Below are 26,699 nucleotides of genomic sequence, written 5' to 3'. Positions count from 1 at the left end.
GATTATTATGAACTATTATGAACAGAGATGTATAAAGTACTAGAGAACCATACTTGAGTAAAAGTACAAGTGCTCTATCAAAAAAGTGACTTGAGTAGAAGTAGAAGTGCTCTTTAAGCACCACACTTAAGTAGAAGTACTAAAGTATTCAACATTTTTTGTACTTAAGTATTGCAAGTAGTCTATTTTAAAATTTAATACTCAAGTACTGAAAGTAAAAGTAGAAGTATTGTGTTATGTAGCTATTAAAGAAAATAGTCAAAAGTTTGAACATATTGTTTTTACTATTTCAAATGATTAACCTAAAGGACAATCACAATTCCTTTGACTGTAACTTCTTGTAAACAAAAAACGGTTACTAGGGTTAGTTAGCCCAATTTGCAAAATGATGTCATTGATAACTTACCCTCATGTTGTTTCAAACCCATAAGACATCAGAGGGTCATTTAGAATTTTTTGAAGCATCGAAAATACATTTTGGTCAAAAAATAGCAAAAACTACGACTTTATTCAGCATTGTCTTCTCTTCCGTGTCTGTTGTAAGACAGTTAAAAACAAAGCAGTTTGTGATATCTGGTTCGCGAACGAATCATTCGATGTAACCGGATCTTTTTGAAACAGTTCACCAAATCGAACTGAATCGTTTTAAACAGTTCGCGTCTCCAATACGCATTAATCCACAGATGAATTAAGCTTAACTTGTTTAATGTGTCTGACACTCCCTCTGAGTTAAAACAAACCAATATCCCGGAGTAATTCATTGACTCAAACAGTACACTGACTGAACTGATGTGAAGAGAGAAATGAAGATGAACACCGAGCCGAGCCAGATAATGACTCGTTCACGAGTCAAGAACCGTTTCTGTCAGACGCGTCCGATTCGTGAACTGATGAGCTGATGATACTGCGCATGTGTGATTTAGCGTGAAGCAAACCGACACACAGAGCGTCTGGAACCGAACTGATTCTTTTGGTGATTGATTCTGAACTGATTCTTAATGTTATGAGCCAATGTGCAGTCAACGCCAATGACGCCATTGCATCGAGCGCAAAAGAATCGGTGAACTGTTTTCTTCAACTGGTTTACTGAATCGAACTGTCAGAAAGAACTAACGTTACTGGTCATCCGAAAACCGATGCAACCGGTTCTTGACTCGTGAACGAGTCATTATCTGGCTCGGTTCGGTGTTCATTTCTCTCTTCAGTCAGCATGCGCAGTCTTCTTAATCGCTTGATTCGCTCAATGATGTGCCAGCTTCATCAAACCTGCCATCTACAGTTCTGGCAGTGGTTTGTAATGGAATGATTCGTAACATCATAATTGTAACGAGTAACGATGCAGCACATAAAAAAAATATCGGAGTAAAAGTATTAAACTCAGCGAAAATATGTACCGAAGTAAAAGTGGAAGTAGGAGAAAAAAATAATACTCTAGTAAAGTACAGATACCGCCTTTTAGTACTTAAGTACAGTAGTGAAGTAGTTCTACTTCGTTACTATACATCTCTGATTATGAACCAATATGATTAGTAATTTGCACTCAAGCAGACACTCACAGTGTTTTGTGTTTATTTTATAATTAAAGTTTCATTTGAATGTTTGCCGGTTCCCGCCTTCTTCTTCCCATGATTATCAAGTTTTTACATTGCTACATACACATTACAAGACTAAACTAGAATTAAAAGTTAGTGAACTAACTTTGATGTTGGCTTGGCCATCTTGGCCATGGGGCAAAAGAACCACAGTACTTGTGTGCCCAACATTCTTGAGTTGCCCCACTGCAAAAAAATTAAAATAATAATACCATAAAGAAATACACCTGCAACAGTCTTTTTCCATGGTCCCTTGCTGTTTTCTTTTTTTAATAAAAAGCCTAGGCTATGATAACAGCTACGACAGGGTTGTCTAGCTGAATGCGAAATAAGTCATGCAAAAACCATAATCTCCTAAATACCATTCAATTTAATCTTATTTTAATAGTACTGACAACATATTTTAAGTTATCACACATTACTGAAAAATTAAAGAAGGGACACTATATATAGTATACCTTGGCGAGTCTAGAGCTAAACAAAAAGTCCTGTTTCATTACAAAATACTGTAACTTTTATAAACTTTATACTATCACCACAAAATTTTAATTAATATTTATTATAAAATAAATATTTCATAAAACTGAAACTTAAATATATTATTTCTATAGGCTATACAAAACAGAAAAGAAAAAAGACTAAATAATAAGGCTGAATAAGCTGATCTATAGCATGTTAAATGGTGGTTGCCTGTCTATGAATGGTACACCCCTCTAAGCTCACAGAAGTGGTTTGACCCAAGTCCTCAGCAGCCAATGACATTGACCTCTTCAAACTGATTTTTAACGTGTACTTCACGTCTATTTCACGTGTATTTAACACGTGAAATACACGTTAAATACCCGCTGATTTTTCACGTGTAAACAACTCGTATTTAACGCGTTAAATAATATTGGATATAATATCGGAGTAATATAGTATTTTAAGAAGCTCTTAAAAAAATATATAAATGACTTTACCATGTTGTGCAGTGCTGCTAAATAAATAATATTAAATACGTGTTGTCTACGCATGAAATACACGTATTTAACGTGTTGTTGATGCGTTAAAATTCACGTGTATTTGACCCTCTTGGCCTTCCATACACATTAGATATAATGAAGGGAGACGTGAAAAAAGGACATCGAATTGTTTTGAAATGGATTACTTTATCACAGAATATTTGTTCGGGAGCACTTGTTTAGTTTAAAAGTAGACATATCAAGCTTTCTATAGATATATCTCTCATGTCTCTTCGTTCAGTATTCATGGAGTTACAGTTCATTTTAATGACGTGTTTGTAAATGAAGATCAGCGCAGACCAAGGCTGCAGACAGCACACCTTGTTTGTTATCTTTATTTTATAAGTGCCCAAAGTTTTGTTATTATGTTTGTATCCAAAAAAAGTAGACCCTTTACAGAGACACATTAAAATTCACGTGTATTTGACCCTCTTGGCCTTCCATACACATTAGACGTGAAAAAAGGACATTGCGTTGTTTTGATATGGATTACTTTATCACAGAATATTTGTTCGGCAGCACTTGTTTGGTTTAAAAGTAGACATGTCAAGCTTTCTATAGATATATCTCTCATGTCTCTTCGTTGAGTATTCATGGAGTTACAGTTCATTTTAATGACATGTTTGTAAATGAAGATCAGCGCAGACCAAGGCTGCAGACAGCACACCTTGTTTGTTATCTTTATTTTATAAGTGCACAAAGTTTTGTTGTTATTATGTTTGTATCCAAAAAAAAGTGGACCCTTTACAGATTCGATTGATGTATTGCTCTTATCTGTACGATTAAAACTCAGTGTAATTTAAGTAATTTTCGGGGTTATCAGGAGAAAATGACTTGTATATGCGTTAATCGACTCCAGGCTGTCGTGACTTTTTTTCCTTCCAGTATTCATAAGCTGTATCACGCTGTCAAATTATTTTTCATTTTGCACACATAAACAGCTCAAAAACATCGCGAGCTCGCGGACATTTGGCTGCCGCGAATATATCATGTTATTACTTTAAACTACGGAAGTTCTAAGCGGCCATGCATAATAATTTTTTTCCCTTTTTGTTTTCTCGTTATAACGACTTATTTTTCTCGTTATCTCGACATAACAAAAGTTTGTTTTCTCGTTATAACGACATAACAGTTTTACTGTTGCTATAGTAATGAACTCAACTTTGACAGGCATCTGATGGACAACCATGCAGACGCTCTTACTGTAGCCTATATTTCAGCAAATTTAGCTTCACCTAGGTAATAACGTCTACAATACTGTATATAAATAAAGGCTGATCAATCACTGTTGATTTTTCAAGAGACAGTACAACGAACGTTTTGTTTTTGTAATTAACATGTTTAAATGGCAACACCGGGAAATTAGAGCTGCTTGGATTAAACTCACTTTTCATTTTCCCTTTATTTGAAATAAAATTATATATAATTTGTAGTAGTCATTATATGATGTAGCAGATATCATGTGTGTTACAAGCTTCTGTTTGAAAAGAGCGTCCATGTGTACGTGTGTGTGTGTGTAGAAAAAAATGATTACAACATTATAGAACATAACTGAATTAAATTAGCCTATGGATTTTACATATACATCACATTTCTCATCAATATGGTTAACAATAAAGATTAGTAATAAGCAAAAGAAGCACATCAGCCTACATCGATAAATCCCATATACTGTAGATAAACAGAATACAGTGATGTCAACCTTGGTTTTGATAAGCAGTTATTTTATGACACAGAATGTGTTGGTGAAACTCATGCATCTAGCAGGAACTTAATACACAAAATATTCATATTGATTCAAGCATTTAACATTTATGAATTAATTAAATGTCAGTAATGAAGACTGCACAAATTATAGCAATCACTAGGAAGGTCCGCATACAGTAAAGTGGATAGTGTACAACGCCCCATCAGTTATATTCAGGTCTATAGTGCCACCTGCTGGCAAAGTTGTGTAACTTCTTAGAGAAAATTAAGTCGTTATAACTAGAAAACGAACTTCGTTATGTCGAGAAAACGAACTTCGTTATGTCAAGAAAACGAGAAAATGAAGTCATTATAACGAGAAAACGAACTTCGTTATGTCGAGATAACGAGAAAATTAAGTCGTTATAACGAGAAAACAAGAAGAAAAAATATTATAATGCATGGCCACTTAGAACTTCTAATTAAACAGTTCAGAAACATCTGAATTTAGCTCTTGGTGTGTTCTAACAGGTAGATTGCGTGCAATCGCCAATATAATTTAATTTGAAAAGGTCTTAAATAAGAATAAATTCGCTCGTTGTGAGCTCCGTGTAGACAATGACTGAGCTGATCAGCCGTGATTCTTCTCTCGTCTTTCTGACTGCTCTCTGCCCAGAAATAAATTGTTAATGAGCCCTAACCCCTGTACTAATCAGATATGTTTGTTTAGCTTGTCAGTTTGAAGGAAATTGTATTATTTACTTGTATTTTTAACCGGTTTAAAAGTGAAACGAAACCCGACTCCTCCCCTAAATCTCATTGCAACTGTAGGGGCGCAATTTTTCTCAGACAATGTAAGTCTATGGGTAATGAATTTTTACATATAAAAATTAATAAAAAATAAAAAAACTTTAAGTCTGATCAAATAAATAGGCTACACATTTCATTCACACTGACAAGCTAAACCAACATATGTTATTATTACCGGGTCAGATCTGATAACTCTGAAAAGATATAGCAACCAGCACCGCTCTATCCCACAGGTGTCTGCCCAGTTTGGGGCTTGTGGCTTTAAAGCCCTAGGAGGAGATACGTTTGTAATTCAGTCTCAGAAGAATAATAATAATAAAAATAAAAATAAGTTTAAATAGCATAACAGTATGTTGGCTTGTTGCCAAGTCAACATAATGATTCGTTGGACTAATCCTATTACATTTGGAAAAAAAACAGCTTAAAGTGTATGAAATATAATGTTCACAGTGCCACAAGGCTTTCAAAAACAATTTATTTCTATAAAATCTGGACTTAAGACTGGTTTTATTGTCCAGGGTCACGTTTCTTCTAATTTTTGATCACTATGTATGGGCCACGAGAAATATTAAAGTTCCTATGACATGAAAATGTCACTTTCTGAGGTTTTTTAACATTATAATAAGTTCCCCTAGCCTGTATATGGTCGCCCAAGTTTCTAGAAATTTTAATCGGTTTAAATCGAGATTTTGCTATCTTTCTCTGCCTTTGAGAAAATGGAAGCTCAACCGGGCTGATCTTGAATCTCCTCCTTGTGACGTTATAAGGAGAAATGTTACCTCCCCTTTCCCTGCTTTGCCCGCCCAAATATTTACATATAAATCAGTCGCAATGTCAGCACAGGCATTACCAACAGACTTGTATAATATGGATTCGACAGCACCGCCACAAACAGTGAGTAACAGTGTTCATTAATGCCTGATCAGTGATTTCTGAAGTGTTTCTAATTCAAGTTCACACAGACTTTCTTTCTAAATCGTTTAATACTGTTTATGCATTAGTGAATCAAGCCAGTGACTAAACGATCAACTTCACGTTGTTTCTCATGAGACAAATCTGTTATTTAAATTGTGATTTAACTACAGAAAGCGATCAAAGAATTTTTTTCGGAGCTGTCACACATCGCGAGTATATCTGCAGACTTGCCCAAACTGCCTTTACAATGAATGACACTGTTATGCTGCACAACAAAGCTCTAACTGTATTCATGTGGTTTATTCATGTGTTTGCTGTTAGCTGTGGTGAAAGCATTTTGTGAGAGAAAACGTGTCGCAATAATGACGAAATCACTCCATTCACGCGATAAACAGACTCTGTTTACTCAATGCCCCTCACTGCAGCCTTTCATGTGATGTAAAAATATCGAAAAAATAATTATATAATCAACACTTCCACGATTCGTTAATTATTTCGTGTATTTGGTGTAATGCATTATGTTTATGCAGTTTAAAGGCGTCGATTTTTACAAAGCTTATCGTTCTGAAAAGTGAGGTGCATGTTGATTAGCCAGCTATCCAGTGGATTGTGATTGGCTGAATACCTCAAGCATGAAGCTCATGCAGCGCTATCAGAATACATGCAATGTGCATGCATTAGAAAATAAAACATTCTGCAGTTTATTTCACAATTTCTCATCTCACAGTAGCCTAACCACCAGCATCAGCCACCTCTTCTTCTCATTGAAGACATGTGATGCAGCACAAAACAGTCTCTCGCTGTCGTGGCTTCATGCTTGTAATGATTTCTGCATCTTTCTCTGATAGCTTTAAATACTTTCACACTGCCGACATGTTTGCTGCATTAGTGCATGCCTCTATTTGATTTCATTAGTCATTGCTCGGTACATATTATTAGGCATTTTCGCTTATTCAGGCAAACACCAAAATATTAATTTTTTTATATTTTCGGCCAAATAATTTTGGTTGCCGAACATTCAGTGCATCCCTACTACTAATGGTTATTTGTTATTTCAAACAACTGAAATCAAAGCTAGCTTGAAATACCGACACTCACGTGTGCACACATGCCTATGCTCTGAATGCAAGCTTTAGTAAATTATGGGTATAAAATTAGTGTTAATAAGGATAATTCATGGATAGAATAAACATGCTGTAAGCTGTCAGACAGACTGTAACTTTGTGTGTGTTTTATCATATGCAGCACTCATGCTTTCAGAGCTGCACTCTCTAATTTAAATCTCACACAATCATATTCATATATCATCGCCAGCTTCCACGTGTAGTTCTTCTGTGTGCTTGTAGGCATTTTTTTCGTATTTTTTACACTTTGAGGACCCCCCCCACCACCACCCCCTCAGTTCCAGACGATTATGAAAAAAAACAAGTACCGACAAGATTTTCAAATTTTTATACAAACTTGGTACTATAGAATCGGTTCTCGTAACAACCCTACTTGCAATGCTTGACCCACCTCCGGGGTCATCCGACTGGTTTTGGTACTGCCATTGATGAGCAGCACTGCATGTAAATTTTTTTATTAATTTAACGCACCACTCACATGTGAGACATAGGCTTGCCATAATAGACGCTTCTAACGGTGATACCATTGTTAAGCAACAACACCGGTTAAGCCACTTGCCCAACGTTGCACCGACCCATCACCATCCAGTGGACCACTGACACAGCCATGGTAATGCACTTATAAATCAGCGATCTGCCGTAAAGCAATAAGAAGAAGCCTCCTCGCATGCCTGCTTGAGAACGCGCTGAGGAGGATGCGCTTAGGAGAGTTCGAACAGTTTGCACATTGCATGAATCAGAGGTAAAAAATTATATAAATACTGTTCAGTTTCTTGCACAGACCGATCGTTTTGTCTTTACACCTCAATGTATCATCACGAACCGCAGGGATTGTGAAATTTGGTTTTGTTTGTGCGTGTTTTTAAAAAAAAAAATTTTATTTTATGTTTTAACCGTGATTCCCACCCACTTACATTATAAGACTGACAAACAGCAACAGTTTCAGTTAAAAATCTCAGTTTGTGTCACAAAGAAACAAAGTCACCTACATCTTGGATGCCCTGGGGTAAAGCAGATAAACATAAAATTTTCATTTTTGGGTGAACTATCCTGTTAGTAGGATTAAAAAACAAAAACAAATAACAGACATGGGACAATTCAGTTAAAGGTTCTGAATTTCAGTTTAAATTAATCATCCAGCCCTAACAAGCCGTGCTATTTTTATAATCACATCGCTTCTTTATAATCATGGCACACAATATTTGTTTGTACGCACATATAAATGTACAGTATATGTATATGATTCTGTTTACTATATGAATAAAACATATCATATTATCCAGCTACTTCTGAGTACAACCATTCTAGCTGTTCCTGGCTTGCACAATAGCAGCCACTTGTGCACGGAGGTTGTTGCATTCAGCTGATACATAGAGATAAAGTGTGCACTGAAAATAGTTTTCAGTGTTTGTAAACCCTTAAATCCCTTAACCAAGCTCTCTTATACATATTTTTTTATTTTGACCTCTTACCCAAGTTTTCTTTATAGTTCTTCTATTTAAAAAATAATTGTTATTGTGTGACAAGTGCGATTCAATGGTAAATAAAGCTGATCCTTTATAAAATGATACTCTTATATGAAGCTTATATGGTTAATTGTATCATTCTGCTTCATAGTTTAATGATCTAGGTCCATCTATTACTTCCCACATGCTGCATGTTACCTTTATTGTAATAAAAACATGCAGTTAAGTATTGTCTCTGACCTTGACAGAAGATTGAAACTCTTCCCATAAGGCACCAGGGATTTGCTCAGAGAATGACAACAGAAGATTCAGACAGCTCCTAAGAAGAAACAAGAACATAGAATGAGTACATTTACTTACTTTGTATTTAAAAATGACTATTTTTGTATTTAATGAACACCATAGCATGCCACTATATAATTAAATAGTGAAAAAAAATCAGTAAGCAAAAATGGACATTAAGGTATATACATTGTTGCACCCCAGAGAACTGCAGCTCTGCAGCATTTTGAACTAGAATGCTGCAAAGCTGGATAACATATTTAAAACAATAAAGAATGACATAATGAGAATGGATATTTACTAAATATTTATAAAATACATTTATCAACTTTCATTTTAGAATTTTTTTTTTTAAAACAACAACCATGTGTCTAAATGTAAAGCCCAACAACTATACTCATAGTAGCCCTTCCGACCAAAATATATAGTCACATGCTTAAATTGCACAAAAAAAAAACTACTAGGGTACAGTGCACAGCATAAATTAGTACACCCCCTCTAAAACTTTACTTAGAAAATATGTTGGGGTTCTTTGGAGATAAAATGCTCTAACAAGTCTGCTTGATCAATTACCAAAGAAGGATGCCAAAATTATTTGGCAAAATAAGATTTTCTTATCAAAGTGATAAAATTTTGTGTTGCAAAAACGAGTATGCCCTCCTGAAAATTACTATATTCAAAAAATTTTTATAGGTTTAAGCAGGGCTCCGAACCGGTTCAAGGAACAGAAATGAAAACCGGAAACGAACAAAATTTTTACAGGAACAGAAACCGAAACGAAATCAAATTTCATAGTTCTGAACAGAATTGAAAATTTGAAATGGCAATAACCCCTTAATAACGTTATTTTATCGTTCCATTTGATATTTGAAATTTGCTGCCAACCAATCAGAATTTCCAGTAGACTCCGGCATATGCAAATATGACGCTGAAGCCAGCGAGTGAAATGTCCGCTCAGCTGTGAACTCATCATAGGAGACTCTTAATGACAATGAACCACCTTCAGGGCGGATTAAGACCAAATCAGGCCTGATGATGCAGCACAAAAAGGGCCTTTTTTTCTTGGTGTTGGTGCATGTGCATTCAACACTCAAGCACCAGCATGCCTTTCCTGCCCAACTGAGGACCACAGCTCTCCTTTGATTATTCCCAACTTTTATAAGCTCCGCTCGCCAGGGGCACTGTACATCATCATGCACAGATAGATGCGCTAACCAATTTCGACATTTGGAAACGTCTGAGAAAGATTCAGCGATGGCAAAAGCTCATACAAGCTCTGCTGATTCGTTCACAGTCACCGGTTTCTGAGTGTGCATGAATGCAGCAAACTGTATCAGCTCATTTTGACCGATTAATAATCAGTTAAATGGTTTAAAAAGTCATTTATTTATTTTCAGTAAATTATCAAAATATTTAAAAAGGTTTGCTCCACCCAAACCAGTTTCGGAACGGTAATAATATCAGAGGAACGCAGAAAAGGAACGTTAAAATATTGATTCTGCTCGGACTGAACCAATTGAATTATTTTTTGTTTTCAAGCCCTGGGTTTAAGACTATTTTCGATCAACATGTAAGTATATTGAACTTAAACTTTTAAAGACAAGTAATTTCCTGTCAATTAAAAGTGTTATATAGCCCACTGAATCATACTCTGACTAAAAGCTGGTAGCAAAGTAACCATTTGGGAGAAAACTGCCAGGTGACTTATTTTTTAGTATAAAAGAAGACAATACAAGTACAAGAGGACCAAATTATTGTTTTAAGTGAGAAATTATTGCAGAAGTACAATATCTACATTGCAAATAAATCACTCGCATATGCGACTAAATCTTCACTCTGGGCGACTAAATGATGTCTAATATTAGCCAATGGCTAATCAATTCACAGATTTTACTCGCCAGTGTGTGAGTTGGAGGCTAAGTATAAGTTTAGCACATATATTTTCACTCGCCCTCCACTCTTGATTGAGCGCTTCTGAGTTACAGTACACTCTCCGTCAAGTAATCTGCTATTTTTCAGTTCACCTCAATGGATGCACAGCGCCACCTGCATTTGATGTTCCGTAAACTCTAGTGCATCGCGCACGATTCACCATCGCTTTGGTGAGTCGTTTTTTCCGTGTTACATGTAAACGATATTCCTTGTTGTATTTTTCCTATACCTGTCTGGGGAGTAAACTAAAAAAATTACTAGCCAATGGAGATTCAATTGCCAATGTGTTGGTAGAGGATTGAAGTAGCACCCACATTCAAAAACAATGGACTTGTGATAAGGCTCCTGAAAAACTAAGGTTTTCATTTTAAATTTTCATTCAGTGATTAGTACATTTTTGCTAGAAAAAAAAGAGCAGGAGAAATTACATGCAAGTATTTCAGAGCTATGAAAAGAGTGGCACTATCTCACAGAGTATGACGCAGCCTGCAGAAATGACATGCATGGCTGTTACCACCAGTAGAATTACCTACTGTAAGCCAAAGCAAAATAAAATAATTTAACCTCTTTCCAGGCCCATATTTACAACAAAAAAAATTCTGGGAATCCATACTCTGGTTTTAAGAGACCAAGTCAATAATAATACCAAAGCATCCAAAATGTTCTGGTGTTGCTAGAGGAGTATGTAGAGATGAATGAGTGCTGAAAGTGTGAGGGAGTTGTGCTTTATCAATGCTGGAATGAATTTACACACTTCTGTGTGATGTAATACAAAATCTTGAAACAGAGGATGCTACCCTCCGCTCATTCCATGCATTATTGGGCATTTTCTAAGCATGACAATGAATATATTCACTCTCATATGGTTGCACGGTGCACCGATACTTCAAAAGTATTGCGATTCTCGGAAATTAAAAACGTCACGATTCCTAAATTTATTAGTATCGATACTTAAAAGAATGACCATGTTCCAGATTTTAAAGATGTATTTCATGTTGGTGTGTGCAACGCACGCTTCCAGTGCCTCCCTATGGACGACTGTTTTTTCTCCTCATGCACACAGCAAAGAAGCTGCAGCTGTCATGTGACAAACACTACAACGAGATGGTTGCATAAGTGATGTACAGTTCGTCTCATAACCATGTGACAAAAAATGATTTGGCTTTATTCAAATGTGTGCATAATCACATTAACTAAATAGTCTAAAGTTGTTTAGATGAAGAAAGCACAAGGTTTTCTTGCATAATTAACATTTTAATTGTTTGGTCAGACAGTTCATATTGAAATATATTCACATTAATAAATCGGGGATTAAACGTTGAGTTATGTTCTGTTTGCTATATATTAAAACAAGCATGTGCGCACATTACCTATAACTGTGCTTTATATCTGCTGATTGCTGTTTGAGATTTATATGCTCACAGACCTCAGTCATTTCATTCATGAACGAGATGTATTAGTTAATTTCAACTCGTTCACAAACGAGAAGATCACTCGATCTAGTTCAGTGAAGGGTGGATTCGTACACTTCATTCAACAAATCACATGCTCCGTCACATCTTGAGTAACTCTTTGACAGGATGAAACAGTTCACAGAGCTGTTCACGAGCTGCGCATGTGCTGCTAATAGCGCCGTACTCACGCGCTGCTGTGGAGGGAAGAACTTCAGTGAATGAGAAATATGAGTCGGATTACGTGAACAAGAGTGATTAGTTCAACTAAAAGATTTGTGCCCGAACAAACTATCACCAGTGCAATTTAATATAGCCTATATGAAATATTTGGAATATATATTTTCATATTTTATTAGTTCCTTTAATAAGGTTACAATACGAAGGTCTAAGTAGCAATGTATCTTCCGTGATGTCCCAGATGCACGGGGCAGGTAAAGAAATATGCAGCGCGGGCCAAATTATTTCATAAAAGCGAGACCCTCGGGTTGGACAAAAACCCGACCCGCACATAACTAGGCTGCATGTGCGAGCACAAGTGATGCTGTGGCCACCGGTCCACGACTGTTAGAAAAAGATCACGCTAAATAAAGCTCACTGGCTGAGTTTTCTCCTCTGAAAGGAAAGGTTGCATAACTGACAGAATAAGAGATATTGCTGCTAAACTTCATTTGCTTTTTTTTTTTTTTTTTTTTACCTTCAATGCTATTGTTTAAATTGATATTATTTATATTTTGATATTTAATCTTCTGAGTTCAGAAACGTTGTTTAATATAATCGCTGTTCATATTTTTATTCAAAGTTCAGAATAAATATAAAATTATTACTCATGTTTCTTATGATAACTGAGATAATGCTGCTAAATTTTTATTTATTTTTTTTACCTTGAATGTCATTGCTCAAATTTTTTTTTTTTATTGATATTTTATTTCATTTTTTGTTCAAATGTTTAACATATACGCTGTTCAAATGTTCATTAGTTTGTTATATGATTAGAATGTTGTCCCGGTTTTAAAATAAAGCACAGCAATGATATTTGAGTGTTTTTTTCCCCTTTCAGGAAAAGTATCGAAAAAGTATCGAAATCGCAATTTTTAACTCGGTATTGGTATCAAAACAATAATTTCGGTACCGTGACAACACTAGAGGAGTCACGTGCCGATTTGGGTTGATTTACTATCGGTTGCCAGGGGCAATGCTTTCAGAACTTCACAGAGGCGTGACTAAACATTTCAGAGCTCTTTAATATTTGCGCATTTATTATGTCGGCGGGACAGAGACATATCAACGAATACGAGAAAGAAAAGGAAGAAAGTAAAGCAATGCAAAAAGATAAGGCGAAAGAAATGGGACCTTACAGGAACAGCGGTGTTTGGAGAAGCTCTCAGGCATCAAAAACATTGATTCATACAAGCTCCCTGCAGCGGCACAGAGACCTGGACCATTTACCTCCATGCACATACAGTATATGGACATTGTGAATTATATCGTTTACGATGTAAGTCACCTTGCATTCACACTGTTAATGGCTTTAATCTAATCATGACATTTACATCTTGCAATCACAACACATTTAACTACCCTAGCCAACCAGGAACTGGTTTGTCCACTTTGCAGCCCCCAACACAAAAATATGGTACAGTATATGTTATTGGGCTAAAATCAAATTATAACTAAACATACACAGCTTTAGCCTTCATCAAAACATGTTAGAAACGATTGTGTACATTGCACATCTCGTTATAATCTAGTGTTTACAAAACAGTCGCAGTTATTCAAGTTAGTTTGTCGATTTGGTCAAGAATTACAACACGCTAAAACGCATGTGAATAAACTTACCTTGGCCAGTACAACACTGTTTTCACCACCTGGAGGCTTGTAGATGGACCCAGCCACAGCAGAAAGCCTTGTAACTTTCCAATGACTTGTGCCTTTTAAACTCATGCATTGTGTAGTAACGTACACCTAAAACAAGATAATTCACAATGTCCATATATGTGAATGGAGGTAAATGGTCCAGGTCTCTGTGCCATTCCATTGCAGGGAGCTCGTATGGGTCGATATTTTGGATGCGTGAGAGCTTTTCCAAATACCGCTGTTTTGCGCTTGGTGTAACCTAAAAAAAACCTGTATTCCATTGTTCCTATGTGTTCCATATGTATCGTGTGAGGTACTGCAGCAGTTTTTAACGCAGCAGTAACTTCCAGGCATGGTAAAACAGTGCAGAATTGCGAGAACCTCCTCTACTACCGACTTAACACACGTAAACAATTATGTTTTGCCGCCCATGTCCTGCCAACATGGCGGAGACTGTGATATTGAGGGGAGGGGCTCTCTGCCATGACGACAACTCCTCATTCTCAGTAGCCCAGTTTGTGCTGATTACAGTGAGATTAGACTTTAGCCATTTAGATGTGTATAAGAAAATGAAAAAAGCACAAATATCAGGGCATGACAAAACATCTCCAGTTCCCAAAAATACCCTTAGACTCCAGAGGGTAATCAAAACCAAAAATGTTCTTAATTTATAAAGTAAAAAAATATATTTCTCGTATAGGCCTATTTATTCATTAAATATATATATATTATGTAATAATTATGTATTATGTAATATTATGTTTTCTCAGCTCGCAGAAGCGCTGCAGGTGCGTGATGTGATACATGTGTATCTTCATGTTCTGTTGTTTGATGCTTTTTGCGTATGTAAAATTTATGTTAGTATCTTTTCTAAAATATTCTTGTTTGTTAACGGTTAATAAACGGTTAACGAGCGTCGGTTAGGAAAAATAACCAAAATGAACATCCCTACCACAAAGTTAAAAATCCCATTAAAACTAACATTCAAACTGGATCATCTTACAGCTTTAAAGTGTCAAAATAGTTGTGTGAAATGTTTGAAAGTCTTTGAAAAGTGCTTGAATTTCTCTCTCAAAAGGTTGTATAAATCCTGAAATTAATGATACAATGCATTTGACTATTCCGCACCGATTGCTTTGGGCCAGGCCTAGTCAAAGTCCAGGGCCGTTTTTTGTCCCAATCTGTCCCTGCTTCTGTGTGAAAGCAAACTAGTCCCGGGATTGATTCAGGGATTGATCCCTGGTCGGGGATCTAGTAACATTGCCGGGTTCAGTCCCGGAACGAGCGCTGTGTGAACAAAAGCAAGAACTAATGCCATGTCATAGTAATGACGCACATTTTCGTGCAACTCTTTTACCAGTTGTTTTGAAGGCAGATCAATGTTTCCAATGAAAAAATGTGAAAACTGTAATGAAACAGATATCAGTTAGTTCCTCACTTACCGTGCTGAATCTGAGATCGTTCGCCAGTTTAAGTGAAAGTTAATGTGCCTAGTGTTTACGACTTATACATTACACGTCACGCCCTGATGTCACATGTCTTTAAAGGACCTTTATGGGTTGTGTGAACGGATGCATATATTCCGGGTAATCACTGGCAGTGTGAAAGTGCAAATTCTAGAGACCCAGGAACAATTGCCGGCACACATTACCATGTATTTTCCGGAATCGCAGTGTGAAAGGGGCTAATGAAGCATGCTTTGCTGGACAAACTAAGTACTTACATCATTAAGAAGCATTTAATCTGCTTTATATGTTATGTTAAAAAAAATATTAATATCAGAGGCAAATTTGCAGATACCAATACATATTGGCGACAGGCTCATACTGGCCGATAATATCGGCTAAACATGATATTTTACCCCTACAAGCTAGTGAACAACACAAGTCAAGGAAGGAATTTTATATCACTGTTCAAGATTGTGCAGGGTGGTGATACATTTTTGTAGCCCGAATAGAAAACACAATAGCCCAGGAATGTAGGGCTCATGATTTTGCGAGCTCTGCTTTATTATGATGAACATTATAATAAGAAAAAGATAAACCATATATTGCTGTAGTTGTGTGTTTAGGTCTTGTTGAATCAATGAAAGCAGCTAAAACTTCTGTTTATTCAGCTATAGAGCTAAGCATTTCCTGGATTTCTTCTTCGGCATATTTGGAATTTCAGTGAGAGAGCGCCCTCTGGCATTTAGATGGAGATTTACTACTGATCACAGAACTGTGCTTCACTGAATGATACGCACGACAATTGCAGCTTCTGCCTTATCGTGATTTATTGCCTTTGCTTTTTAATTTAGATGAATTGTGGAGCCCTACAATAAATAATACATGTGTTAATTATATCTATCTATCTAGATAGATATAATTAACACAGTTTAGACTAATTAATTTACACAATGTATGTAGAGTTTCTTATGTATTGTAGTAGTTTTTTGTCCTATTTAGGGATGTTCATTTTTCGTTCACGAACTAATCATTCCATTAAACCGGTAATTTATAAATAATAATTTTTGAGGTTGGAAAAAGGTAATCAATTGCAATATATTGCAATAATATTACATCGTGACACAAGTATCAGGATAATATTGTATCGTGGGGCATCTGGTGATACCCCCCCCCCCCAATAGTCCTGCTACTTTTTGTTGTTTTTTGGCATAAAACTTGATTTCAGTGTGTGTCCAACACATTTTAACATGTATTATACCATGTTATATCATATATAACAGTTTAGATTGATAGATTATTTAAGCAATGTTCATACTGGATAACAAGTAAATTAAGTTACTTAAAGTTAACTCATATTCAGTTCAAGTGATACAAAAAATTAAATAAAATAAATAAATAACCTCAAGAGAGAGAACATGCATGCAAAGCTATTGTAATATATCAATAGATAATACTAATGAAAAATCTACTCACCATGACAACTTCTCCAGAACATCTTTGACATGTTCACATTCAGGGCTGAGGAACGGGCTTGCCTCAGCACAACACGTTATAGCTAATGTATACATCTCCAAAAGAGGATGCGGATCTTCATCAGGTCTCCACTGACATCCATGATGCAACAAAACCTGCATGAAAAAGAGCCAAAAATGAATGGTCATGCCCAAAGCTATTTCAAACAAAGGGATGTAACAGTCAGTGACAATGAAATATGGCACAAGCTAGATCTGACAAAACAGCAGTGATTTATTTGATATGCAAATTAAAAATATTAAAATCATACATTGATAGGATCCTAGGATGATTATTTTATCTGCTAGTCAAAGAATTTTGTCACAAACTGATAAATAATGATCTGAAAACAGCAGTTTTCTTCAATAAAAGAGACAATTAAAACCCTGTCTTTTAAGTTACATCTGCTAAGTTTTTATATAGATAACGGTTATTTCATGATATATTACATACATATTTATTTTTTCTAAGCAAAAGTACAGCCTGCTGCTACAATAAGCTAACGTGTTAGCCATCAGGAGCTGTGACCATACCATACAAACAAAAGGCATGACTGCAAGATTTAATGACTTTAAAAGACAACCATGCTTCATCTCTCCATCAAACAGCTTTCTTTGTTTTACCCATCACATTTATGAATGACGGTATAATTATTGTTAGTTTTGTTATCGTTGGTGCAGCGATGCAAACATGCAGCATCGTCCACGAACAAAGACTGATAGATTAAAACGCATGAATAAAGTCGTACTTGACAAAAATCCTGACAAAAACTATAGGAGGCATCTAGCGTCGACTCGGAGCTCCTTTTTAATGCAGAGATGAGATCCTGAAATTTGTGTCTGAGGGCCACAACCTCAGTCGCACTGCCCTCCTCCTCCGCCATCTTCGCTGCATTCACACCAGCCCAAATATCTCAAACTACTACGGTCAAGGCCTGATCCACATATTCATGACCCGTGCATTCGCTATTAGAGGGTTACCGAGCAACGTCAGCACAACCTAATTAATATTCAAGAGAAAATCTACATGACAGCAATCGACGTCTACAAGTCATATTTAATATTTATGATTGTGAAGCAGTCACCATAGTAACTGCTATGAAGTACATGAAAGCACCATAATTAATATTTAACACGACCTTTCATCATAGTAGCATTCGAAATTTCGCGTCGCACCCTGTCCCAGCAATGGCGCAGACGTTTATGCGGGCGTCTTTTTTCACCGAAATTGCTAACTAAAGGAAATAAAAAAATAAACAAAAAAAACGAAACTATCGTTTCAATCACCTCAAGATAACATTGTTTTTGCTCTGTGTATTCGTCTTATTAAGATTCAAGTGGCTTTATTGGTCTGGCTTTGCATTGGTAACAATAAATTACAGACATACACATTTACAGTTTTGATAAGAACAATGAAAATGAACGACAAAAATAGTACACACTGACATGGTTTCTTATTTAGGCTAAAAGTTTAGGTGTTGTTATTGTGTGGTTGGTGGTCCTGTTGCACTGGTTAATCTCTTACCATGACAGGACATCACAAACCATATTTGAGTTTCTCTCAGCATACGTGGGAGAATGTTCCTTTATGGCATCAGGTTAAGTCTTTTTCATGGGTTTTGTTTAAAATGTTCTTTACACTGAGAAAAACAACATCAACAACAAAAAAGGTCCTTTATAAAGAACCATTCACTGAAAATTCTTCTCCCAAAATGGTTCTTCTAAGGTTTTAGTGCAAAAACACAATTTTGAAACTTGTGTGTAGAAATTTCAATCACAGTCAATACAAAGCTAGAATAAAAGTGATGGCGAAAAGAAGAATCAAAGCATGTCACAAGCAATCATATTTTTCCTTTAATATATGGATAAGATGACAAAATAAGTAAGCAATTACCAGGAAAAGAGGGCTCAAACTAATAGTACAGTGATGTTTCCTTGCATTGTATTAAGGATAAAATATCACATGGTGTGCTTTATAATGTTGGTTGCAATAATGATGGCAACCTTGTGGAAAAGACAACCAGCATTGACAATTTACAGAGAAATTTTTATGGTAAAAAAACTTAAAAAGGACAGCTAACAAAACTCTAATAAGTGGCATAAAATGACCGGTAGATGGGAATATAACTAGTTTTAGGCAAACACAAGCAAATCTTGAATATCACAAGGTTTTTTTTTTTTGGTTTTTTTTAAGACTTATGATGGTAGCAGGTGCTGCAGTGGCAGTCTGTGTGGTTCACTAGTCTTACATCATTGACAAGCACCTACAAATAAAAACAAAATCAATATTTGTTAAATACTCAGTAAAATGTACTATAGTAAAATATTTACAAATGTAATGAAATATAATATTACAGCAATAGCAGTTATTAATGCACATTTTACCCGTTTAACTTCTTTGGCTACACAGCATGTAGCTTCTGATGTGATATTTTTTGGAACAAGCATGGTTTTCTTGGACCTCAGGGGTGTGGGGTAAGCCCTAGAAAAACAGCATCCCATACACTGATAGACAGGAGCTCCAGGTTTTGAGAAAATGTTGTTCTCCTTGAGTTTGCACTCCTCACATCCAACTTGTATAAAATAAAAATATAATAGTAAAGGAAATGGTTCCATATGAAGTATCAAAATTTTGTCATTGGTTAGCAACTTACAGTTCATATCATTTCTTGGATACAGTTGTCCAAGATGAATAAGCATCAGTAGCAATAATATACTTGCTCCAGCATATCTTGTCCAAAACATGTTGGCTATAACAGAAGAGAAAAGCTAAAAAGTGTACATACATTAGGCTACACAACTGCACTAATACATTAAATGTACACACACAGACACACACAGTTTTGTATTGCTAAATTTTAAATATATTCTTTAAGATCATAAATATTTCATTTAAAAAAAAAAATCACCTTTGTTCTTGACTTCCTGTGAGATGTGATCGATCTGTCTTCTCAGAATCACATACCTAGCTACCTTTTATACCTTGCTTACGTCTGCCTTGTTTTGTGTGTGTGTGTGTGCATGACCAAGTGCGTGACTGTTCCCTTGCTGACCTTGTAATCCATTAGGTAAATGATGTTCAGAGGACTGAATATGTAATGTAGTTTAAACTAACAATATTTTGTCTTTGAGATATCTAAATTTCATCAATTACATTGTTGACTGGAAAAAAAACCCCAACCAGTTTTTACAGAAAAAAATAATAATTGAGCTGTTTTCTTTTCATTCAAACCTTCAGATTGTTACATGATTTACTGACACATTAATTAACCTGTAGTTAATGCTGTCCTTAATCTCTTGTGTAAACACACAGTATCACGTGTCAAGGTTGAATGTTTGCTTTGCCTTCACTATCTTTCAACCTTTCCATCTGCAGCAAATCCACAAGACCTTGGTTTGGATTGTGCAGTTTCATGCCTTATGCAAAGGTAATTCAATATTTTCAGTGCCAGATGGAGAGTTAAATTAATAACAAACTGAGATTGTGGAAAATAACAAATGGCAACATGCAAACATATTCCCTAAAAATGCACATGTTCTCCTTTCTATTTTATGGTAACGTATTTCCAACATTGCAGTTTATTTGAAGCCTTTGCTCTATAGCTTTTATGCTACTTTGTAAATGTATTGTTCTGCTTCATTTCACGTTCTACAAACGTACAAATTGCTTTTTTTAAGTAAAGTAAAGAAGTAAAGAAACCAATTAAAGAAACTTTATAGAACAAACTAAAGTGAACGCTACATCAACATTTTGCCCATAGGGAGCACATGATGAAAAATAACCTTTAACAGATCACCAATAGCCTACTTTTGTTAAAAAAAAAACAAAAAAAAAAACGATGGCTTGAATATCTCTGTTCCTAAACACTAACTTATATATCGTTATTGTTACTTATAATTCATTTATAAGTTTTCGCATAAGTCATTTAGCAGACGCTTTTATCCAAAGTGACTTACAAATGATGGCAATAGACCAATTTTTCAAAATTGAGATTTATACATCATCTGAAAGGTGAATAAATAAGCTTTCCATTGATTTATTGTTTATTAGGATCTGACAGTATCCGAGATACAACTATTTGGAATCTGAGGGTGCTAGAAAATCTAAATACTGAGAAAATCACCTGTCCAAATGATTTCTTAGCAATGCATATTACTAATCAAAAATTACATTTTGATATAGCTTATTTACGGTAGGAAATTTACAAAACATCTTAATGGAACAAGACCTTTACGTAATATCCTAATGATTTTTGGCATAAAAGAAAAATCAATAATTTTGACCCATACAATGTTTTTTTTTTGGCTATTGATAAAAATATACCCCAGCGACTTAAGATTGGTTTTGTTGTCTAGGGTCACAATTCAGAGCAGACCTAGGTCATTTACATTTACATTTATTCATTTAGCAGACACTTTTATCCAAAGCGACTTACAGATGAAGACAGTGGAAGCAATCAAAAACAACAAAAAGAGCAATGATATATAAGTGCTATAACAAGTCTCAGTTAGGTTAACACAGTACACGTATGGGATTTTAAATAATATAATAAATGAAAAGAAAGCAGATAGAATAAAAAAAAGAATAGAGCAAGCTAGTTAGAGGTCTTTACACATACACACATATATATAATTGCATAATAAATGAAAAGAAAAATAGAATACAAAAAGATTAGAAAGGTAGTTAGATTTTTTAAGAATAGAATTAGAATATTGAGTGATAAAGTTAGAGGGTCCAATAAAGATGGAAGAGATGTGTTTTAAGCCGATTCTTGAAGATGGCTAAGGACTCCAGGAGGGAACATTTAATTTAAAAGTCCTAAAATTAAAGTCGCCTCGGTGTTCTTCAGTTCTCTCTTCACAGCAGTTCAGTCAGTGTACTGTTTGAGTACATGAATTACTCAGGGATATTGGTTTGTTTTAAAACTGAGAGCTCTCGGACTAAATCTAAAATATCTTAAACTGTGTTCCAAAGATAAACGGAGGTAAACGACTAAGGCCGGGGAGCCATCAGCCTGTGCACCCCCCCCCCATCCCATCACTCTAATGCCCCGATGAGGTCCATACCAATTCATTCGAAGGAGACCTGCACTAAAGGTAGAGGGCGCAATAGCGCTTTTGGGATGCCCGGTGGGTTCACCAACTGACATTCCCGACACAATGGTCTTCCAGCCAATTCTATCAAACCTTTACAATTAATTCAGAACGCGGCAGCAAGATTTATTCTTAAGGAGCCAAAAAGAATACACGTCACACCTCTAAGTTTATCAATTTGCACTGGCTTCCAATAGCTGCTCGCATAAAATTCAAGGCATCCCATTAACCTAAATTTGTTACTTCAGACTTATGTGCCCTCTAGAAGCTTGCATTCTGTAAGTGAACGTTGCTTGATTGTACCATCCAAAAGAAGCACAAAGTCACTTTTACGGACTTTTAAATTAAATGTTCCCTCCTGGTGGAATGACCTCCCCAAATCAATCCGAGCAGCTGAGTCCTTAGCCATCTTCAAAAATCGGCTTCCATCTTTATTTGACATTCTAACTTTAACACTCACTATTCTAATTCTATTCTTTAAAAAAATCTAACTGCCTTTCTAATCTTTTTGTATTCTATTTTCTTTTCATTTATTATGCAATTGTATGTGTGTGTGTGTGTGTAAAGATCTCTAACATTAGCTTGCTCTATTCCTTTTCTTTTTTTATTCTATCTGTTTTCTTTATTATATTATTTAAAATCCCTTGCTACGTGTACTGTGTTAACCTAACTCAGACTTGTTATAGCACTTATACATCATTGCTCTTTTTGTTGTTTTTCATTGCTTCCACTGTCCTCATCTGTAAGTCGCTTTGGATAAAAGCGTCTGCTAAATGAATAAATGTAAATGTAAATAAATGAATGGCTTTCACTCATCTAAGGTCCAGTAAAACAATGACTGCTTTGTTAGTTAATAGTTAGTTAATGTTGAATTAGTGCACACTACAATAAGGTTCACAAATTCCCTTAATAAATCCTTTATTAATGGTATTTCATGTTAAAAAACAGTCTTCAAATGTAAGTTAAACATTAATGTTGAACTAGTGTACACTTTACAATAATGTTCACAAATTCCCTTAGTAACTGCTTAGTTAATGGTAAGTCATGTTAATAAACAGTCTACAAGTTAGATAATTCAATTCAAGTTTATTTGTATTTTACAACTTTACAGAAAATTATGTTTCTACAATATTTAGTAATAGCTTATAAGTGGTGACTGTCAGTTTGTGCACATATGACAGGATTTTTAGAAAAATTAATACAATATGTAATCAGCCAGACGATGAACATTATTAATATTATTAATAATTAATAATTGTTATATGATGCAGTCACACTTGTAGCAATATTTGTTAGTTATGTTTGTTGATCCAGGGTAAGCATCATCTGGGGTCCTCTGAGGGTCAGTATCATCTCTTCTCAGGTGTTCTGGGTCCAGACTGGAGCTTGTAGTTACATGTAAATCCTGTGGCAAAACATAGAAACAAATAGAGACATCATTGGCATAGCTGCTGATCCAACAATGTAAAATTAATTAGTTAGATTTTAGATTTTTGACTGTGGAGGAAGTAACAGTACATCTGTCTAGTTGCAGATTGTAATTTACAATATTCTGTTTAGTGTTTTTTGGTCCAATACTTAATATCTCTGACTTATCCGAATTTAATTGGAGAAAATTATTTGTCATCCAATCTTTTACATTTTTAACACACTCTGTTAGCTTAGATAATTTAGAAGTTTCATCTGGTCTCGTTGAGATATACAGTATTGTTCAAAATAATAGCAGTACAATGTGACTAACCAGAATAATCAAGGTTTTTCGTATATTTTTTTATTGCTACGTGGCAAACAAGTTACCAGTAGGTTCAGTAGATTCTCAGAAAACAAATGAGACCCAGCATTCATGATATGCACGCTCTTAAGGCTGTGCAATTAGGCAATTAGTTGAATTTGTTGAAAGGGGTGTGTTCAAAAAAATAGCAGTGTGGCATTCAATCACTGAGGTCATCAATTTTGTGAAGAAACAGGTGTGAATCAGGTGGCCCCTATTTAAGGATGAAGCCAACACTTGTTGAACATGCATTTGAAAGCTGAGGAAAATGGGTCGTTCAAGACATTGTTCAGAAGAACAGCATACTTTGATTAAAAAGTTGATTAGAGAGGGGAAAACCTATAAAGAGGTGCAAAAAATGATAGGCTGTTCAGCTAAAATGATCTCCAATGCCTTCAAATGGAGAGCAAAACCAGAGAGACGTGGAAGAAAACGGAAGACAACCATCAAAATGGATAGAAGAATAACCAGAATGGCAAAGGCTCAGCCAATGATCACCTCCAGGATGATCAAAGACAGTCTGGAGTTACCTGTAAGTACTATGACAGTTAGAAGACGTCTGTGTGAAGCTAATCTATTTTCAAGAATCCCCCGCAAAGTCCCTCTGTTAAAAAAAAGGCATGTGCAGAAGAGGTTACAATTTGCCAAAGACCACATCAACTGGCCTAAAGAGAAATGGAGGAACATTTTGTGGACTGATGAGAGTAAAATTGTTCTTTTTGGGTCCAAGGGCCACAGGCAGTTTGTGAGACGACCCCCAAACTCTGAATTCAAGCCACAGTACACAGTGAAGACAGTGAAGCATGGAGGTGCAAGCATCATGATATGGTCATGTTTCTCCTACTATGGTGTTGGGCCTATTTATCGCATACCAGGGATCATGGATCAGTTTGCATATGTTAAAATACTTGAAGAGGTCATGTTGCCCTATGCTGAAGAGGACATGCCCTTGAAATGGTTGTTTCAACAAGACAATGACCCAAAGCTCACTAGTAAACGGGCACAGTCTTGGTTCCAAACCAACAAAATTAATGTTATGGAGTGGCCAGCCCAATCTCCAGACCTTAATCCAATTGAGAACTTGTGGGGTGATATCAAAAATGCTGTTTCTGAAGCAAAACCAAGAAATGTGAATGAATTGTGGAATGTTGTTAAAGAATCATGGAGTGGAATAACAGCTGAGAGGTGCCACAAGTTGGTTGACTCCATGCCACACAGATGTCAAGCAGTTTTAAAAAACTGTGGTCATACAACTAAATATTAGTTTAGTGATTCACAGGATTGCTAAATCCCAGAAAAAAAAATGTTTGTACAAAATAGTTTTGAGTTTGTACAGTCAAAGGTAGACACTGCTATTTTTTTGAACACACCCCTTTCAACTAATTGCCCAATTGCACAGCCTTAAGAGCGTGCATATCATGAATGCTGGGTCTTGTTTGTTTTCTGACAGTCTACTGAACCTACTGGTAACTTGTTTGCCACGTAGCAATAAAAAATATACTAAAAACCTTGATTATTCTGTATCATCAGCATAACAGTGGAAGCTAATTCCATATTTTCTGATAATATTACCAAGGGGCAACATGTATATTGAAAAGAGAAGGGGACCAAGGGCGGATCCTTGTGGCACTCCATATTTTACTGATGATAAATGAGATGGCTCCCCATTTAAATAAACAAAATGGTAGCGATCGGATAGGTAGGATTCTAAACCATCTTAGAGCCTGCCCTTGAATACCTGTATAGTTTTGTAATCAATCTATGAGTGTGTCATAATCTATGGTGTCAAACACAGCACTAAGATCAAGTAAGACTAGAAATGAGATGCAGCCTTGATCGGACGCAAGAAGCAGGTCATTTGTAATTGTAACAAGTGCAGTTTCTGTGCTATGGTGGGGCCTGAAACCTGAAATTCTTCATACAGATCATTTTTTTTTGCAGGAAGGTGCTCAATTGAGCAGACACAACTTTTTCTAAAATTTTAGACATAAATGGAAGATTTGAAATAGGCCTATAATTTGACAGTTCACTAGGATCTAGTTTTGGTTTCTTAATAAGAGGAATAATAACCTCCAGCTTGAATGGTTTTGGGATGTGACCTAAAGATAACGACGATTTAATAATATTGAGAAGCGGTCCTGCGGCATACAAGTAACAACTCTTTCAGTAATTTAGTGGGTACAGGATCTACTAAACATGTTGTTTGTTTAGGTACCGTGATAAGTTTATTTAGCTCTTCCTGTCCTATATTTGTAATGCACTGCAGTTTATCTTTGGTGCGATGGATGAAACTGAAGTGTTAGACGCTGTAGAATCTACATTCGCTATTGTGTTTCTAATGTTATCTTTTTTATCATTGAAGAAATTCATAAAGTCATTACTATTAAACGTTGGTGGAATATTTGAATAAAATATTATTGTTTTTCTCTAACCTTTTTCAATTTGATGGGGGCAACAGCTTCTAATGTATTAGAGAAAATAGTGCCCATGTTGTCAGTCATTTCGTCTAATTCATATGTATTTTTGGGTACAAATAGCAGTTGAGATAGATCAGGCAGGTTATTTGCGAATCTGTCTTTTGTGGCTGGAACAATAGTTCTGCCCAGACGGTAACGCTGAGACATATAGTTAATATCAGTGATACGCAGCATGCACGATACAAGGAGATGGTCTGTAACATCATCACTTAGAGGTACGATATCTATAGCAGTAAGATCGATTTCATGCAATATAATTAAATCGAGTGTAGGATTAAAACG

At 35.7% G+C, this 26,699-nt stretch overlaps 2 protein-coding genes across 3 annotated transcripts in view; both read right to left on the bottom strand.

Annotated features, from left to right (window-relative positions):
* znf292a (zinc finger protein 292a) overlaps positions 1-17,999 on the bottom strand; it is a 40,462-nt gene extending 22,463 nt beyond the window's left edge. Inside the window, exons 1-3 of one of the 2 annotated variants that reach the window (XM_026285342.1) lie at positions 17,825-17,999; positions 17,038-17,192; positions 8,835-8,913 (exon numbers count right to left, since the gene is read on the bottom strand). In XM_026285342.1, coding sequence (XP_026141127.1) covers positions 8,835-8,913; positions 17,038-17,192; positions 17,825-17,959 — 369 coding nt within the window. In that variant the 5' untranslated portion in view covers positions 17,960-17,999. The remainder of the gene's footprint in view (positions 1-8,834; positions 8,914-17,037; positions 17,193-17,824) is intronic. The other variant, XM_026285341.1, reaches the window with a different exon arrangement.
* Positions 18,000-19,258: 1,259 nt separating this feature from the next.
* cga (glycoprotein hormones, alpha polypeptide) lies at positions 19,259-20,089 on the bottom strand. The gene is made up of 4 exons (XM_026285340.1): positions 19,985-20,089; positions 19,730-19,825; positions 19,461-19,648; positions 19,259-19,339 (listed from the first exon to the last, which is right to left on the bottom strand). Exons 2-4 carry the CDS (start codon positions 19,818-19,820, stop codon positions 19,265-19,267), a joined length of 354 nt encoding a protein of 117 aa, XP_026141125.1. The 5' UTR covers positions 19,821-19,825; positions 19,985-20,089; the 3' UTR covers positions 19,259-19,264.
* Between the last annotated feature and the right edge of the window lie 6,610 nt (positions 20,090-26,699).

This window comes from Carassius auratus, chromosome 17 (assembly GCF_003368295.1).
Source record: "Carassius auratus strain Wakin chromosome 17, ASM336829v1, whole genome shotgun sequence".
Lineage (NCBI taxonomy): Eukaryota > Metazoa > Chordata > Actinopteri > Cypriniformes > Cyprinidae > Carassius > Carassius auratus.
This window is presented reverse-complemented; position numbering and strand designations above follow the sequence as displayed.

Excerpts from the sequence above, each read along its gene's own strand:
- cga (XM_026285340.1), bottom strand. The coding sequence starts at position 19,820 with ATGTTTTGGACAAGATATGCTGGAGCAAGTATATTATTGCTACTGATG. Across the intron at positions 19,649-19,729 it reads TCCAAGAAATGATATGAACT|TTGGATGTGAGGAGTGCAAA; the intron begins GTAAGTTGCTAA and ends ATTTTATACAAG. Across the intron at positions 19,340-19,460 it reads TAGCCAAAGAAGTTAAACGG|GTGCTTGTCAATGATGTAAG; the intron begins GTAAAATGTGCA and ends TTTTATTTGTAG.